The 17,429-nt window shown below is 46.7% G+C and overlaps 1 protein-coding gene across 1 annotated transcript; it reads right to left on the bottom strand.

The window, feature by feature from the left end:
- Nucleotides 1–11,268: 11,268 nt before the first annotated feature.
- On the bottom strand, nucleotides 11,269–14,249 carry LOC140223238 (uncharacterized). Its single transcript, XM_072294767.1, has one exon. It carries the CDS (start codon nucleotides 14,209–14,211, stop codon nucleotides 11,269–11,271), a length of 2,943 nt encoding a protein of 980 aa, XP_072150868.1. The 5' UTR covers nucleotides 14,212–14,249.
- Nucleotides 14,250–17,429: the final 3,180 nt, after the last annotated feature.

Raw genomic sequence — 17,429 nt, 5'->3', positions numbered from 1 at the left:
CGTGCATGGGTAAAACTAAACTCCTGCATGTGCATGTCGTGTAGAGCTATCTCGCCGATGGAACCTATGAGCTCCACCCTACGCCGGAAGATGAACCTGCTGCAGAGCTTCATCAATTGGAAGTCGAGCCCAAGCTAGATCAAGACCCCGAGGAACCGCTAACTTTTCATGAAGGCAAGCCCCGGAGCATATCCTGGTTTTCTCAACTTCTGCAATGAATTATGTTGATTATGACTGTGCATTTAAGTTACTAGGCGTTGTCTGAAACCTTAGATGCATGAACTTAGTATCCTTTGATCTGAACACTAGCATGCTAAGGTCGAATAATTGTAATGCTTAATAGGTCCCGGTAAAAGTCGAGTGATTTCTTGTCACTCGCGAGTTATAGGAGTTGAGTGCTTTATTTATGTTGCAACTATAAGGATGATGGATGGGGCTGGGCTTATGTTCGGTACTTGGTGGTTTGCCTCGTCTGTCCAAAAGAAAATGGACTAAGGTTGAAACGTGTTGGCGTTCGTGATCAAGTGTTTGAAAGTACTAATCTCATACCTAGTATAGGATAGGAAATCCTAGTACCTGATTGAACTGGGGCGTGGCATACCCTCCAGCTGTCCTTGGAACGTCGTTCCCATGGTGCATCATATGGGTGCAAGTGCGGTCATAGTATGGCAGAGACCGGGATTATGGAGCCTTGCATGCCAAAGGAAGTTGGCTCTGACACGTGCCTAAGGGATTGATGGGGACGGCTGACAAATGAAGCGACCCTTCGTGGTGCGCGGATGTTGTGAGATTAGGTTCGCTATGCATGGTTAATAAATTCGAATCGATTCGTCTGCCTCTCACAGTTTAGGACTACTTGATCGCTATTCTGCACTAAGTAAATATGGAACATGAGAACATTAATGTTTGTTCTTTAATTGCTTGGAAAACTATGCTTGCTTAGAGTAAGTTGCTAATCTAGACTGGTTAACGAACGTAGAACTTGAGCTAAAATATTGAAAATAAGGACCGACCATAGACGCTTTTGGCAAAACAAACCCAAAGCCAAAAAGCCTTGCATGTTAGGAGTTGGTGACAGTAGCTATTACCTGTCGGGTCAGTCTTACTGAGTATTAGTTGCTCAGCCTTGTTATGGCTTAACTTTTCAGGTAATATCGATAGTATGGTTGCTGGCACCACTTGGCCTACCTAGCTCCCTCCGGGCTGGACAGTCGAGTGGGATCCCTCCTCGAACGGCGAGGGCAGGGATCATTGATGTCATGATCAGCTTCATCATGATATAGTGTATCGACGTTTAGCTTCCTCTTGTTTTACTTCATCTTTGTTGGAACCTTGCAAACTTGTTTGAATTTCGAAGCTCTGATGTAATAATTTGTTGAACTATGTTAATGTGATGGGAATGTTGTAATCTCTGTGCCACTCACCTTCGTGTGAGCAATGCTTCTCGATCCTGTGTAAGTGGTTTATCGGATGAAATCCGACGGACGACCAAGTTGAGTTTCTTAAAGTGCATGATCGCGTGTTAGGCGACTTAAGTGCATTTTAGCCAGGTTAATTTGGGCGGTTCCGCCACATGTACGCCGAGACGTATTTGACATGGAGGCTATAGTGTAGAATGGCGTAGTCTACATGGCAAGACAAGAACTAGTTGAGGATTAGAAAAGTACTCAATCCGAGTAGGGCTCGCCTAGTCAAATCCGACTAGTATTCTTGTAAATCAACTAACTTGTAACCCTGCCCCCGGCAATATAAGGTGAGGCAGGGACCCCCTCCAAAGCAATTCAATTCAACCAATACACATAACGTGGGGTATTACGCAACCTAGCAGCCTGAACCTGTCTAAATCGTGTGTCTGTGTTCACCTTCGAGTTCCTGATCTCGGCAAGCCCCACTAACCAAACACTACCTCGGGCACCCCCCTCGATAGGTTGTCGGGTCTAAACACTGACTACGAGGCCCCAACGTTTGTGAGGCAGCCTATGTGAGGTCCTAGATCTGGTGGTATCACTCTGTCAGGTGGTGTGTGATGTTGCTGCAGCATTTCGGCGAAGGGTTCAACATGGCGGTGGCCTTCTCGGTGCGGTGCAGCCTGTTTCTCTCAATCCCTGTCAATGCGGGTCACACCTGGAGGTTTCGGTGACTACAGGATAGTGAGAATTGGGTGGATGCCGCAATTAGACTTCGGTTCAACTACCGTTGTCGAGTGGAGTGGTACGGCCGTGTTCATGTCCCAATCCAACTAGCCGATGTGTTGTTGAGTTGAGTTGAGTGCGATGGTGCGGTGCGGCATGTGTTGATTTCCCAATCCAACCTGCCAGTGTTTGTGTTGTTTTTTCCTTTTTGTTTGTTTCGCCCGATTTGGGCTTCATCCTCTTTTTAATATAATCGGCAGCTCTCCTGCCTGGTTCGTTTCAAATAAAAAAATTTGAAGGGCTAAAGAACTATGACACTGCCTCGTGTTTTATCTAGTTTGCATTGCGGAATCATGTGTTTTGTCTATGCACTTTGTCTCCTGGTAGCAGCTTGTGTTCCTTATCTACCTTTTTAGAGAATGTGCTAAGCATGTTTTTCCTTAAGCAGGATAGAAAGAGTACAATGTTTACAAGGGTTAAAACAAAACGAAAACAATTGGCAAGGAACGACCTAATGAATGAGCAACGACCAAACACCAGAGAAAAGAACGAGAAGTACAAGATGCGGGGTGAATAGCACACCGCCTCACCGCCTGAAACCTGACAGAAGAGATAAACCTACAAAACCTATCGTGGCCTAGGTTCTCGCCTCCTCCAGAATGGCGGAAGCCAGTGTGATGGGTTGAAGAGCTGAGTGCTCGTGGACCCTCCTATTCCTCTCATGCCAGAGTGACCAAGCGACCAACTGTACTAAGGTGTTGAACCCTTTGCACTGTTCCTTCTCAACCCGTTTCCACGTTTGTAGCCACCAACCTGCAAACACACATTCTTCTTGCGGTACTAGCATCTGGAGGTTGACATAGTGAAGGATTCAAAACCATGTCTCCTGACTATGGACACACCCGGTAAGCAGGTGGTCGAGTGTTTTGACCTCCTGAGCGCATAAGGCGTGGTCGTCTCTATCTCGAAGCCCATGTCATAGGAGACGGTTGGATGTCCAATAGCAGCTGTGCAGGACCAACCAGCCAAAGAAGCGGCATTTACCTAGCGCCTGAACTTTCCAAAGTTGTTGAGCGCCCAGAAGGTGTGACCGGCTCAGGAAAAGTGCTTTGTAGGTTGAGGCAGAGGAAAACTGTCTAGAGGCCAATCAGCGCTAGAGGAATCTATCTGGTGAATGGTTGAGAGGCCAGTCATGAAGAAGGTCCTAGATCCTAAGGTGCTGCAGAATGACCTGCACTGTGAGTGCATGGGAGATGTCCCGAACCCAGCGTCGGTCCATCAGTCCCTCCCGAACTGTGCTCTTGTTCCTCACATGGGCCGACACTGCCCCCCAAAGATTGGGAGCAAGCGCTTGAATGTTGCAACCATTTATCCACCTGTCCGACCAAAACTAGGCTCTGTCGCCCATACCGACCTCGATCGAAAGGGATGCATTGAAGAATGCAGAGACTAGTTGATTGTTCGGAAATCAATAGCCTGCCCAAGTCCTAGCTCCATTGACACGGGAAAGCCACTACCAACGCATACTCAGTGCCATACCCATCACTTGAAGGTTAGGAATGCCAAGGCCACCAAAACTTGCAGGGCACGAGACATTGACCCAAGTGATCACACATTTTCCTCCTGAAGCGACCTCAGTACCGCACCAAAGGAAGTCCCTGATCAAAGTCTCCATAGTCTTGATGGCCCACAGGGAGATAGCAACGGCCATGGAGATATGAACCGGCATGGCACACAACGTAGACTTGACCAAAATCAGACGTCGACTCTTGTTGAGGAGCCTCCCTTTCCAAGGGGCAGGTGCCTCACGACCTTGTCGACCAAAGGTTGCAGTGAAGACTTAGGAAGCTTGTGGATAGAGAGAGGAACCCCTAAGTAGGTGCAAGGGAAGTCCGAGATCTGACACTACAGTATATTCATAATCAGGGAGATGTGTTCCTCGGTGCAGTTTATTGGGAAAACCTGGCTCTTGGAGTAGTTGGTGGAAAGGCCTGAAGCATTCTCAAAACAGAACAAAATCTCTTTAGCAACCATGAGGTCTTGTTCTACAGGAGCCAGAAACAAGACCACATCATCCGCGTACAAGGATGTCCTTTGTTTGATGTTAGTACCAGGGGCTTGCAGCAATCCCCATGCATCTGCCTTGTGGATCATGGCATTTAGGCACTCCATGACGAGCACAGAGAGCATGGGGGAGAGAGGCTCCCCCTATCTCAGCCTGTGAATGAGACAAATCCTCCTACCGGGGACTTGTTTAGAAGTACCTTTGTGCTCGCTGTAGATAAAAAAGTTGAAATCCAATTCGTCCAAGTTCCTGGACAACCGACCGCCGTGAGGAGCTCAAGTAAGAAGACCCATGAGACTGACTCAAAAGCTTTGGCTAGATCAATCTTTAGCATGACCCTCGGTTGCTTCTTAGAGGCCAAAACCTTAGCGGTACCTTGGAGGTACCTGGATGTGACGACCTTTAATGAATGCAGTTTGGTTTGGTGAAATTAGACTACTCAGGTGAGGAGCGAACCGGTTAGGAAGAACCTTGGAAAAGATTTTCCCGAAGCTATGGATCAGGCTAATAGGTCGGTAGTCCCCTAAGGTGCGCAAATCAATCTTCTTTGGAAGTAGGGTTAGCAAGGCATCGTTCAAAACATGGAAGCTTCGACAATCCATTGACGAGAGAGCATCAAAAGCTCTGATCAAATCCCCTTTAATGATCGGCCATGCCATAGTATAGAAGAGACCAGTGAAGCCATCTGGACTGGGGGCTTTGTCCGGGGCCATGTTTTTTACAACCTCCCAAACTTCTTCCTCTGTAAAAGGGTGACCAAGCATAGATAGATCCAGCCGTGGTAGCCCAAGCGCCTGGAAGTCAAGGGCGCAGGTGCGGTCAAAACTAGTGCCCAAAATTGTCTCAAAGTAGCGGAAGGCCGCATCAGCCTTATCATCTTCCGTGACCAAAACAGCCCCATCTGTTCCTTATCTATCATGAACAATCTTGCGCGTGCAAATAGACATGAAGTCTTAGTTATTCTAAGCTATTCGGGCATGGAAGACCATACCAAGCAACATCCAGAATATCACGAGAAGATAGTGCACGATAGAGGACAGCGAAAAAGGACTAAATAATGACTCTACTGTAGCCAGAACAATTATTGAAGAACGCAGCACCGTCCAGCTGTCCAGGCAATAGAAGAGATATATAATTGAGGAGTCTCTCGAAGCCTCTGTTCGAGCTATAAAAGGAGAAACCGGGCGAAGCATTAAGGCACCACACCACGACCAGCAATATGAAGCACCAGCAGAAGAACCATCGGAAGACCACCAGCATCATCATCCACTCTCCAATACTCCATGAAGACCACCACCACCTTAGAAGTGCCCTAAGAATACCCACCATTAGCAGTAACACCCCACTACCGTTGTATTACTCCACCACCTCTCTAATATTAGAATAAAGGGAGGTTGTTGAAGCTCATCCCGCCATTTGTAAGGTAATCCCTAAGGTTTGTGCTAAGTGCTTGGGGTTTCCCAAAAAGGAAAGCCATATATAAGCTTGTCCCGTGAAAATGGATTAAGTTGTCCTGGTAATATCCCTGCTTTCCTTTAAGCTTGTTCGTATGGGGCGATATCTCTACGCTAGAGACCCTAGAGGAGAAACCTTTGCGTGTGTCATTCTTGTGTTAGCCCTGGTAGTGGCATTTGAGGAGAACCCTATGTGCGTAGAGAAGTGTTCCCTTCGGGTGGAATTGCTTGCTCGTTAGAACTTATAGTTTAGATTTTCCTACATTAGAACTTATAGTTTTTTGCACTTCTGTTATGTATGGAATATTATCTTGATAAGGAATGAAGGTAATTCCTTTCTCATGTATAATCGTTGTTTGTAAGGAAAACTACAAAAATCTCAATCCTAATATCATATCATCATTTATCATAGATAGGTCTCTTATTGTGATTTCATCCACTATATATTTTGTATTATTTATTTATACCTCAATGTTATAGGCTAACTGATTATGAAGCTTCTTTATTCCTGACATATCAGTAGATATTTCCGCTTTATCTTGATCTATTGTATGCACTATTTCTAGACATCTTGCAAAATATTTATCATGTATAATATTCTTTGTACAACCAGTATCAACTAATGCTAATATTTTGTAAGTGATGGTAGGTGTTAATTTTACTTTTACCAATATCCTTATTCCTACGATTTCTTTAAATGGTAACCTAACTATATATTTGCTGCTGAGATTAATTAGTGTGTCTTTTAATTGTAGTGCCTTATCATTATTTCTATCAATTATAGTTTGATCTTTTAACTCAGCGTTGCTACTAACATTTCCTTCAATCTTATTATTGAATTCTATTTTATTTCTTAGATCTTCCAACTCAGATTCTAAAATATTTATCCTATTTTCTAAATTTCTGACTCTACTTACTAATATTTTATCTTCTTTTATTATTTCTATTTCTAATCTCCATTTCTGATTAGTATTCTTTAAACATGAAGCACATGCTTGCTTTAAACATACACTACATGTAAATCTATTATCTTGACTAGGGTAATATATGCAGAAAGCACATTTTATATTATAGTCTCCTCTTCCTTTTATCCAATCATGTTCACAATCTCCTTGATCCATTAATTATGTTCTAGCATCTTTTGAGTTACTTGTTTTCTCATTTTTTTATTTTTAATGCATCCATAGCATTTTCTAAATTATGTATTTCATCATTACCTGGAGAGTTTATAAAATCTTTGTAATTCTGCGCATTATTTTCTTCTTCTTCTTCATAACTTTCTAAAAGATACATGTTATTAGGTTTCTTTATTTATAGTATATTCTTTCTTGATATTACTTTGTGAAACTTCTTTTGCTTTATTGTTTTCCAGATCTATTCGTTTCAACTCAGCTTTTTGCTCCTTTATTACTTGTGTTTTGAATTTTTTGTCGTTTCGATCTCTATCCTTTTTTAACTTATATAAAATTCTAATGAAATAAACTTCTTTTTCTTGAATAGCAGGCCATTCACGCAACATAGAGGTATTATATTCTTCAGGTATTTTATTTAACTTTTGTTCATAGTAATGAATCTTGCTCACTAAACTTTCCATTAAAAGTAGAAGTACTTACTTGAGGTTGTAGTGACCAATTCAAAAATCTTTACTAAACATAGTAAATCCCTCAAATTCACAATTTTAATAACCTCGGTTCTAATACCGGTAATGGTTTCCGAGGCTCACTGCGACTCTAAATTCAAGCGACTCGAATTTTAGGTTATGAATTTTGAGTTACTATTCACTGCACTGTTCAAAATCGTTGGTTACTATTCAAAATGCGACGCACTACTCAAATTCAGCACACTATTCAAAATGCGGGTATGAATAGCGCTCGAGCACTCACCGTGACTGGGTGGATCACCTCAGGATGAGGACTATTGGTGGGACTATTCACTCGCTATTCGTAATTGTGCCATGAGTCTAAAGACCATATAGTAGGGAAATTATATGAACCTTTTGTAATATATATATCATGACTTGCTGGTCTCAATGGTTGTGTAAATTTTGATGGATTAGAATAATATTTTATTTTATATTTTCCTTGAACACATGCCAATCTTTAAACAACCTTTCCTAAATCAGATTGAAGAATTTCTTCCATTGTTCCATAAACTTCACGTACTAACCCATGATCAATAATAGTTTGCAATGAGATAACTTCTCCTGTATGTATTATAAATTTTTGATGAGGCTTAACAATTAATTAAGAATAATACTATGGCCAGCCATAGAATAGCTTATTCTGTGGCCAGCCCATCCAACGCACTAGAATGGTTACAATAACTTGAATTGTTTCCGACAACAATGTAATTGACTTACTAGAATTGATATGTCCATTCTTGTATGTCGTAATTTACTATAAATTGATTGTACCATAATTTACCCAAAAAAAGCATCTTGATGCTAAATAATTGTGGTAACTCCTAGTCCAAATTATGGTACAATCGATTTATAGTAAATTACGACATATGGACATATCAATTCTAGTAAGTTGACTAAATTGTTGTCTGAAACCATTCAAGTTATTGTAACCATTTTAGTGCGTTAGATGGGTTGGCCACAGAATAAGGTATTTTATGGCTGGCTACAGTTTGCTCTTAGCTCATGACGCAACACCAAGCTAGCCGTCAACAATTCCGGCAAATTAAGCACATCGCATATAGTATCATTACACGCAAAACTTGAGAATTGTTGTTTAGGCTAATCATGACAAAGTCATGCATAACAGAGCTTTCAATCAATTGGGCATACTTTTACTCAACGCAACACCATCCATGATTGACGTATTATTCGTGTGGTCATTGTTTAGTTGTATATTTTGGATTAGCTAGAGGAGTTTAATGTATAATTAATGCGATGATGTGATGAGCTGATGAGCAAAAAAGTGTGACTTACGAGGACAGAACCGAGGACTACAAGGCTGCTGGCTGCTTATGCCGGCGTGCATGAGTTAGGATACATATATTCATATCAAACTACGAAAGTTAAATGCAATCGTAGCTAGCTCCGGGACATAGATCAGAGAGTGGGGCCATAACCATCACCAATATTAATGTACATGTCCAAGGCAGCTTTTGTAGAACCGGTCATACTTGGTTTGTGGGAAATAGGTGCATGTGATGCATAAAAGATGTCGGAACAACCATTGTGCCGCGCGCCATGGATTAAAGAGAAACAATGGCAAAAATTAAATGTTCATATTGAACAAAGTTGTAGTACAAAACATAGGCTTGTTAATTTGAATTGTTGTACTAATGAATGTCCTAATGGTGTGGGACTATTAATCATGAACCGCTACGGATCAGTTTTAGCTTTTTTTCCCCTTAGACTATTTCTCTAAGATTTATCAATCCATGAAAACAAAGACTAAGCATCGGAAAATATGATTCCAGTTGTAAGATCATTATGAACAGACATGAACAAATATAAACAAGAGGTAACTGATCTAGAGCAAAGTCTAAACTATATATATGTTGTAGCTCCATAGCTAGGTAGCAATCAAAATATGGTTCTTATTCAAAAAGCATATCTAAATCTGCACCCCGAACTGATTCTCAAATGCTGACCGCCCTACTAGGTAATAGATCCTATCACGATACTACCATTCTGCGCGAGATGTGTTCTAGGAGTATGAACACAAAACATACGTCTAGTTGTTATGATAGATCATATATGCAATTCTAGTCACCACAACTACAAGAACACTCTATGCAATCTACTATGTTCACACACTCGTAATAGTAGAAATCATAAAAGGAGGCAATGGATCGCTATTGAATCGGAACTCAAGAATTGTACTACTATGATAATATGTTCATCACAAGATCTCCACCGAGGTTGTACCTACAACTTGTGACTCCTAGCTTTAGAACTCTAACGCGGATCTTCCTCGCAAGGTGATCACAATGGCCAAAGCCTAGCCTAAGCTAGCATCCAGACAACTGCACAGCCCTCAGCTGTCTATAGATGGTTTTTCCTGAAGTTCCTCGACTTCTACTGTGAATCGATGATCGATCGATGTAGGATGGGAGTATTTATACCCTGGTTGACTTTAGTCCAAAAGAGAAGTCGAACGGGTCAATTAATGGCCCAGGGCGATCGGCCTGGACCTCTACTTTGGTCATTTGTCGCCAAGTCTTCTATGATCTTTATAAGCCTCTTTATGACATGTGGGTCTAGAATGTCGATATGTCTAGGATAAGAATAAATCTTGATAACCTTCCAAAGCTCCGATTACTTCATTGTGATCCTGAGACCAACTTACCAAATCTCCTGGATACTTAGCCTCCAAGTCTTCTGGAATGGGTGTACGTCAAACTTGGACACCAGAAGGCGACGGATGAGGCGATCACCTTTTTGGGTCCTTTGGCTATCATCTTTTGTAGGCCTGTCGTTGGTTTTGGGTCTTATTCATTTATGCTCCAAATGGGGTTAATAACATGCAAAAACAGAACATTCTTCAAAAAACAACACCTATGTAAATATGGTCCATTGTTAGGTATGGTCAACGATGTCATTTGCATGTTAATATTGAAGACAAACAGGGATAAAAAGGTGCTATTAACAAACGTTGATAGACCCCGGGTTGCACTTAGGGTTGTCTTGGTGGGTTTCCAACAAAGCCCTCACACAATGGGTAGTCCTAACTCCCAAGAATTGTACCATTGGTTCATATGGTTGTACGGTGAGCTTGAATTTTCCTAAGCTGGTTAAAAATCATTTTTTAAATTCAAAATGTTTCAAATTTAAGTGGATTTTTAAATGAGGCTAATTTGTGGTATGTGACAAATGGCACGTGCTAGACACAATCTACGTTATTAGTTATTGTGCATGAGTTTAAAAGAACAAATGTTTGGAATTAGATGGAGTACTACAAACATTTCTACATCAATTGGGAGTACAATACTATCCAGAGTGGTATGTAGCTGTTGTGGTAATCTTATACTCCGATCCATTTATTTTTAATATCAATTGCGATTAAGAGAAGCTAATTAGTTTAAACATAAACATAATATATTTAAACACCATGCCAGTATTCAACTCTGTGATGACGGGAATGTTACTTTAGCATTTGATCAAGGATCAAAATTAATATGATTTTACACTTCACCACTGAACATAAGCTAGCTCACATGACCTGGAGGTCTTGGGTTCCACCTCAGACCCCAGTGCGGTGACCAATAGTGTTAGGATCGAACCAATTCATCCTAGATGAGGATGATCCATCATGAGTCAGACCAATTATTGGCTTATGACGGGTGATGTGGAAAGTGAGGAGTGAGAAAATGTTGGACCATCCTATTCCTCAAACCAAATACCCACTAAATGGGTGGCCAACTTTGGTCCCTGAAAATCTTAATTTGCATTGCCAATTTAGCACTTTTTTACTCGACGATGCAGATGTTGGTTGGTTATAGGACGAACCATGCAATGCTGAGGTTGTGTAACAATTTGTGGCAGAATAATCTCATGTTTGGCATAGTTACTCTCACTGTTGCGTAACCGTGGCAAATGAGAAGTTACCAACTGTGGAAAAACGCGGTGTCATTACAAATCTCAGTACCGTGTAGGCGTATACTATGCCAATGGTAGTTCACCAAAATCAACCTTTAGGTACCGGCGGACCCAGGTCTCGATGACTTTGCCATGGCCATCCATCCTGTACGCGCACTCGATCAGATGGCACGGCTGATTGCACCGTACAAAATCCCTCAGGGAGACGAAGACATGGCGCGCCACATCGTCATCGTCGATGGCGGAGTAGTAGTAGCCGTAGCAGTCGGGGTCCGGAACGAAGGGGTGCTCCATGGGCAGGCCGTGCCTCCGAATCCCGTCGACCACGCCGTCGTCGAAGATAGTGCTGAGCGGAAAGTGTTGTCCACGGTAGTGCCCGGGACACTGGCGCAGACACTCCACGCAGATCAGCCTCTTGCAACAAGCTGAGTAGACGTCTCCGTTGCCTCGACATCCCGCGTTCTGGCACTCGTAGAATATGGATCTAGGTGTCCTGCCAGCGTCGTCGACATCGACAAGCTCAGGATGGTCGTTGCAGCTTCTGTGTCGGCCATTGTGGCTGCTCACCGGTGGAGGAGCAACACGGCCAACGGGAAGTTCGTCATCGTCTGGAACGCGGACCAAGCTTTCCTGACACAACATCGGGAAGGCCAATTCGTATGGAGCAAGCTGCAGATGGTCCAGCGAGTACACGGTGTCCAGAGCTCCCGTCCTGGTGTCGTAGTAGCCCAGAGTTCGCCCTGTGCTGAGCAGGATCCTGCCATCTCCGCTACTGATCTCCAGTGGCACCGCCACCGTCGTCCTGGGTGAGAAGCTGGGCTGCCCCCTCAGGCATACCCTGTGCGCCTCAACCCATGCCCCGCGCTTGCCGCGCATCACCCAGATCACCATCTCTTCGACCTGGCGGTTCGTGGCGACGAGCGACAGCATGTTGTTGAGCTCCACGAGGAACGCGCCGTGATCGTCGTCCAGGCGAGGTTGGTCGCACCGGAGGGTGTCGAACCTTCGTGCGGAGATGTCGAACGCCACGATGACGAGGCCCTGGTGAGACGACGACGCCGTCGCCTCCTGTGTCCGCTCGGCCATCCAGTAGAGCGTCCCATCGACGTGAGCGGGCGGCATGTCGGTCACCGGCATGGGGGGCGTCCCGGCACAGGTCCAGGAATCCGACTCGCTCGTCTTGAGCATGCAGGCCAGAGTGCCGCATAGGTGACCAATCTCAACCGCGACATGCTCCCCCGTAGACCGGTCGAAACCGAAACCGATCTGTCTGCCGACTGTGAACGCATGACGACCTGCAGCTTGGGGATCATTGCAGCGTGGTCCGAAACGCGATTTGCCACGGATGCCTAGGCACTTGATGTCGCCGGTGCAGGGGTTGCATAGGTAGTCATCGCTGCTGGTGCTAATCAGGTTGAGCCCGTGGCAAGGCTTAGAGCATATGATCTTGCCATTGGCGAGGGCGGCCGCAAGACCAGCGGGACTAGCTTGATCAAGCCATCTCTCCATCGGGGTGAAGTTAAAGAAGGCACGCCGAGCGCGCCCACTGGTGACCATCACTGTCTTCTTTGCACTCTCCATGGACGACATCGCGTGTCTTCTAACGAAGCTCTCACTCTCGATCAGCGCGCGCCACCTCCTGCAGACCAGCATGGATTGCGCGATCGATTTGAGCGGAAGCCGGAGCAGTATCTCTGCCACCGCCGACAGCACTTCCTCCTCCCGACGGCTCGCGCCACCACCGATCCTGACCAGGCTGTCCTCATATAGGCCAATCCAGAGCGCAGCGGCCGCCTCCTTCTGCAGGCCAATGCCAGTCGTCTCTCCGATGGAGAACACTGTTTCGACACGGCCTGTGTCCGTGGCGAAAGCATAGACCTTGTGCTCCGATGTAGCGACCAGTAACTTCTCCTGCTTGCCTGTGACGATGCAGCCAAGGACGGTGATGAAGCGAGGGCCGTGCACGTCCCGTGCCATCAGAGGTGTGGCAGGGATGCGATAATCCAGCGACCACCCTCCGGCGTCGCGACCCCTTAGCACCCAGACATCCAACGAGCTTGGACCATGCCCTCGGTGACGCAGGTCATGGACCATGCACAGAGAGCCTTTGAGCTCCGCGAGGTGAACAGGAACCGCCGGCGAGTGCTCCTCCAGCGACACGTAATCCTCCATTGGCAGGCCCGCGGGCACGTCGACGAAGCCAAAGCTCTCGTCGGCCGCGGAGAAGCGTAGGATGGCAGTGGCACCGTCTAGGTTTTGGCCCGGCGGATCGCCCATGTCGCAAGGGTAAATGAGCCAATACAAGCATCCGTCCGCGTGGACTGGGGGCACCCTGGTCACCGCCTCCTCGGTCTGCAAGGCTCTCGTGACCTTGGTCTCGTTTACCCGGAGCCACTCCAGGCCTACGGTAACCCGCCTCCACCGGCGGCTGCGCTCGCCTAGCGTGTAAACCTCGCACTTCAGACCCCACTCCGAGCCTACCTTGTAGAAGAGGTGGACAACCTTGCACTCCATGTTCCGGCCATCGATGACCAGGCCGGCGCTCGAGAGCGTCAACTGGCCGCGGTGCTGCGGTGGGAGCGGCAGTGGCCTGCGCTCGCCGGTGCTAGGGTTGCACACCCAATAGCTGCCGACGGTGCGGGTGTCGGAGAAGAGCATGAGGCCGCGGCACGGCCTGCTCGACAGCGAGAGGAAGTCCGTGCGCAGGTGGTCGACGGCGAAGAGCGGGTCGGCGGCGTGGGCGCCGCCTTGGCCGCTGCAGGAGTAGGCGGCCGTGGAGCGGTGGCCGGGGGACGCGGCGAAGACGACGAGCTCGAGCTTGCTCGTCCGGCGGGCGCCGGCCCTGGCGGCGTACGCGTCCATGAACCCGGGCGAGGAGAGTTCGGCAGCCCATTGGCGGCAGACGGCGCGGCAGCGGAGCACTGACCTCGCCGGGAGCAGCAGCAGGATCTCGCTGACGATCTCGTCCGGGAGACTGGCCACGCGTTTGCTCCTCTTCGAAGCCATGGTTTACGGAGGCTCAATCAAGGGTAAAGGCGGCCTAGCTAGGCCCTGAAATTTTATATCGAGAGGAAGAGAAAGCTAGTCCGATTCGATTCCATCTAGGTTAGTTGGAAGTCGATCGATTTCCTTATTCTGCAGATAGTCGGTTTCTATATCTCTATCTCTGATCTCTTCTATCTAGAGACCAAATCCTGAAAATTTCTCTCACCAAGATCGGCCACGTCGTCCAACTGTTCCGTCCTCTACAGCAATCACCTTTCCTCCACCGGAAAAAAAAAAATCTCTCACAAAGATCGGCCACGTCGCCCCCAACTGTTCCCTCCCCTACAGGGCAATAGCCTTTCCTCCACCGGAAAAGCAGCAATCCAAGTATCCAACCCTGTCAGGAACCATAGCAATCCCCATTTCAGTTCGTCAGTTATCTAACAGAGCAAGTCGGCACTCTTCAAAACGGTTCAGCGACTTCGCCGATGCCGTCCGTCAGTCATCCAACGGCCGTCATTGATTCACTTGCCTTCCTAGCGTTTCAACCTCCCTTTCACATATGTAATAGTAAATGGCTGCAGTAAACGTGCTTTTACTTTTACCTTGCACCGGCTACTTAGCTAGGGAGGACGTGTCTGGAGGGCATTATCGAAGAACAACCCTAAGTTTATCTCTAGAGTAGCAGTAGCAGTAGCTAGAGCCGCCTCCATGGCTGGAACTTGTATCTCAATATGCCTATCAGTTAATCGCTGCTGCTGTTTTTCTTTGAACTGTCGTTCTGCTGTTTTTCTTTGAACTGTCGTTTTCCCCTTTCTGTTCTTGCTCTGGTTCTTGTTTTCCTATCGATTTCCTTGTCCAGATCTCTCTAATCCTCACAATTGGTATCCAGAGCCACCTTTCCTTGGCGAAATTTTTTCGCTTCCACAGCCAGTTCCTCATTTCTTGTCCGATTGGCGAGGTGAGAGGTGGTTGCAGCTCACCAGCATAAAAATCCCCACCCTCCCACCCAGATTCGAAGAAACCACCCCAATTTTCCCAAGACTCTTGCACTTGTTTCGGTAACAGCTAGGGTTGCAGAGCAATAGTCTCTGTGTAAAATTCCGGGCGCTGCATCGATTAAAGCTACGGTGGCATTGAAGGGAGACACTGTTAATTTGGGTTTCAGGACAAGTTCCTGTGTAAAATTCCTTAGTTGATTATGTGTCTCAGGCGGCGGTAGAAGTTCTTGTGGATCTGAAAGGAAGAGCTTGGCTCAAACTGAATTCACAAGGTTGGAGAAGATGGTGAACACTGAAATCCTGAGGGAAGTGGTTTATGCAACTTCTGATGAGTTGGAAGAATTAAGGGCAACAATGGTCAATTTTATCAAGAAGCAAGAAGACCAAAACCAGGTCTTGGAAACTCTAACAAGCTCACTAGAGAAGAAGATCCATCATTGACAGTGGATAAAGGATCCAACTTCAAAGTTAAAGCTGTTGTCCCAGTTAAACCTATTTGTCGGATTTATAAGCCCGGCAGTACACCAGGATTACCCAAGTGGTTGATTTGTAGGTGAAGGGGATTGCGAAACCAAGAACTCGAAGGTGATCGCGAGAACACGAGGGACACGAAGGTTTTAGACAGGTTCGGGCCTCCGGAGAGTAATACCCTACGTCCTGTATGCTAGTGCTTGTATTGCTCGAGAGTTCATGTAGGATCTCCCCCGGGGGGCACCCTTGGCACCTTATATAGGTTGACAACCTAAGGTTACAAATTGTTCGAACTAATCTACTCGGTTGTTACATGAAAAGTAATCTGAGTCAGATTACAATACGTATCCCGCAATATCTGGGCTGGTTTGAATCGCCCGGCCTCCTTGGTGTGTACTCCAAGTATCTTTATGTCCTTGGCCCGCACGCCCTGGTCGGGCAGGTCCACTTGTCAGGTCCGGACAGTATCCTAGTCGATAGGGATCCATGGGGTACCCATATCCCTCAAGCCCCCGAGCGATGTGTAGGCAAACAGAAACTTTAGATCATCACAGCGAAGCTTGGAATGGAGTCGGTTGAAGCTGCGATGACGTCATGGTGACGGAGAGGCTGCGCAGTGCTCAAAAAAGAAGAAAATCCGAGCAAATGCAGAGCGAAGATAAGTGCTAAACTGATGGATGTCGGACATCCAGCATGTCAAAGTGAAGGACATGGAGGGCGTCGCAAGATGCACTCCATAGGAGTATCCCCTGAGCATTGAAACGATTAGTATAATTGGTCAATGGTCAAAAAAGAAGAAAAAGTTGATCCCAATAGCAGGTCCAAGTGTCTGAACACAAGGATGGATGAAGATACGGAGGCATGCCGACAAGAAGTAGACGCCTAGCCCCCGAGGATGAGGACTGGCGGTGCCGCGGAGGCACGCCAACCTGAAAGAGATGCTCAGCCCCTAAGGATGAGGACTGGTGAAGCTGCGGAGGCACACCTACCTGAAATAAGCGTCCAGCCCCCGAGGATGACGACTGGCGGAGCCACAGAGGCACGCCGACCTGAAATAGGCGTCCAGCCTCCCAAGACAAGGATTGGCAGAGCCACAGAGATGTTGGGATACGAGGTAGGCTACACTAGCGCAAATCAAAATTTCTACCGCGTATAACCAGGAAGAACTGCCGTATAAGGATCACGGGATTACCACTCGACGCACTACTGGTGCGGAAGATGTAGATATGCGTCGATGCAGTGAAGACGATCACGTAGTCGTACGTAGTCGATCAACATAGTCGTACGTAGTCGATCACGTCACGTCCAGCAGCTCCTCAGCAGATCGTCCACGTGCAGCAAGATCGCCTCCGGTGCCGCGGCTCGTCGTCGGCTCGTCGTGGCTCGTCGGCGGCTCGTCGATGGCTCGTCCAAGTGCTGCAGGCGCAACACCTCCAAGGTATCCACACGTGCAGGGAGGAAGCGTCGCAAGCCGGACTGCTAGATCCGCGAGTTGCAACAGGCGAGGGCGTGGGAGGCGCGGCAGGTGTGTTTCGCCAAAAGGTGTAAACCCTAGGGCGCCCCCACCCCTCTATTTATAGAGGTTCCTGACGGGCCTCTGGGTCCGAGGCCCATTAGTACTTCTAAACCTAATCCAACTCGGATCAGATCCGAATTGGGCTTCCAGCCCCTTAAGTGTGTGACCCTATGGGTTCGGATACGTATAGACATGGCCCGAGTACTCCTACTCGGCCCAATAGTCGGTAGCGGCCTCTAGCAAGACGTGCC

This window comes from Setaria viridis, chromosome 6 (genome assembly GCF_005286985.2).
Source record: "Setaria viridis chromosome 6, Setaria_viridis_v4.0, whole genome shotgun sequence".
NCBI classification, from domain to species: domain Eukaryota; kingdom Viridiplantae; phylum Streptophyta; class Magnoliopsida; order Poales; family Poaceae; genus Setaria; species Setaria viridis.
Note: the sequence above shows the minus strand (reverse complement) of the source record. Positions and strands in the feature narration are given on the sequence as shown.